Here is a 1795-nt window from a genome sequence, read left to right as displayed (position 1 = left end):
TAATAAAAAATCGCGCGATTTTTAATTAAAAATTTTCATTATTTATGGAAGTATCGATTTTTAGAACATAAAGCGCCGCAGGCGAAAATTTTTAATAAAAAATCGCGCGATTTTTTATTAAAAATTTTCGATATATATATGGAACTATATTAATATATGGTTACTGGGTGTTTTATATAAAATCGCGCTATTTTATATAAAAAAATTTCATATTTTATGAAAGTATATTAAAAAAAAGAAGAAATAAAAAAAGGAAATAATACAGTTTGTAAGTGTATTTAATAGCTTCGAGAAGCTTAGCAAATGGGTCTTCCCGTTTTTTTATAATGGCTTTACGCCATAAAAATTCCACGACTCCTTTTTGTGTTGGCCGCGTTTTAATAAAATCCTTTAATAGTGGCGTATTTACTTTTAAAACGTATGGCAGCACATATTTGCTCTTACTGTCGGCCATTGTTATTCCTGTTTGTTTGTGAAAAGTGGTAAAACGTGAACACTAATTTATAAACGCGTTTTACTTAATTAATTGGTGAATTATATATAATAAAAGCATAAAATACGCATGTGAGCATTGAAAATATAATATGTAACACAAAATATATGTGATAAGTGGCATATTTTAAAAAAATTAGGGGGTGATAGGGGACATTATTTAACAACAAATTGCTAAAATACTATTAGCAATTATATTGTGAGAGTGAACAATTCATGTAGAGGAGGCCTCCCCCAACATCCTCACCAAGTTTCATGACGAAATTCCTTATACTTTCGCTGAAATTTCGATTGGTTCCGTTTTGGAAAGCCCACCCCTCTAATTTCGGTAGCCCTTCGCAGTTCTTTGGAAGTTTGCTGGCTGTAATTGATAAATAATCATAAAGTTAAAAGCAGCGAAAGTGAAAGTTATAAAGCACCTCGAAAACGGGTATAAAATAACGTGGAATAAGTTCAAAAGAGTTTAAGACTGCGTAATCGTAACATCAAGAGCTTCGAGCCATTGACGCTACACACCTTTTGGAATGGTTGGTCAGCAGCTTGTTGGTGGAACTATAACCGCTTAGATGATATAAAAATATTAACGAGTTAGCCATATTTTGCTTAACTCAGTTTATGCTTTAGTTTTTTATTTCATAGTTACAGCCTTTTAATTCGCATAGTGTTAACCACGGCGATTTGAACGTCGATTGCTGTATTTGAGAGGTTGTCGCAATTTAACCCAATTTACGTCATTTGATTGCGCGAGAAGTGAAGGGAAACGCGAACGATCGCGCCACCGTCAACAGTTGGTCTACGCCAGTGCCACTGTCGCTACGGGCCAACGGGCATGAAACTTATCATTGCTATGTTACCATCGTTAAAACATTGGAATTGTTAAGTGTGTTTTTGGTGGGAAACGATATTCGCTCAACGATTTTGTATCTCGATATGGTTTTGGAATTCGCGTAAATACTTGTTTTAGCAACTGGAATTTTGTATATGTATTGGTTTTCAAATATATCTTACTAAAGTTGAACGTGCAAAATACTAAAAAGTGACCGTAATAGTAAAGAAATTCGCTTCATAAAGGAAACTCAAAAGCTGCAACAAAATGGGGCTTTTAATCTCAAAATTATGGAGCATGTTTGGCAATGAAGGTAAGCGGGTTATACTTAGTATTTCATTAGGTTTGTTCGTCGAGCAAAAAATTTGTACGAATTCGTACGAATTATCACGATTTTTGCCCAAATTGCGTTCGTGCAGACCAAAAAATTATCCAACACTCAAAAATTGTGAGAGCAAAGTGACAGTTCTCTTGGAG

The 1795-nt window shown here is 34.1% G+C and overlaps 2 protein-coding genes across 2 annotated transcripts in view; both read left to right on the top strand.

Moving 5' to 3' along the window:
* LOC108377598 (trichohyalin-like) overlaps window positions 1-1443 on the top strand; it is a 5997-nt gene extending 4554 nt beyond the window's left edge. The window contains exon 2 of the mRNA XM_017633871.1: window positions 1244-1443. Coding sequence (XP_017489360.1) covers window positions 1244-1443 — 200 coding nt within the window. The remainder of the gene's footprint in view (window positions 1-1243) is intronic.
* Window positions 816-1795, top strand: part of LOC108377597 (ADP-ribosylation factor-like 5) — an 11235-nt gene continuing 10255 nt past the window's right edge. The window contains exon 1 of the mRNA XM_017633870.1: window positions 816-1631. Within this exon, the coding sequence (XP_017489359.1) occupies window positions 1586-1631 (46 nt within the window). The 5' untranslated portion in view covers window positions 816-1585. The remainder of the gene's footprint in view (window positions 1632-1795) is intronic.

This window comes from Rhagoletis zephyria, unplaced genomic scaffold (assembly GCF_001687245.7).
Source record: "Rhagoletis zephyria isolate East Lansing unplaced genomic scaffold, Rhagoletis_zephyria_1.1 Rzeph_scaffold_12383, whole genome shotgun sequence".
Classification (NCBI taxonomy): domain Eukaryota; kingdom Metazoa; phylum Arthropoda; class Insecta; order Diptera; family Tephritidae; genus Rhagoletis; species Rhagoletis zephyria.
Note: the sequence above shows the minus strand (reverse complement) of the source record. Positions and strands in the feature narration are given on the sequence as shown.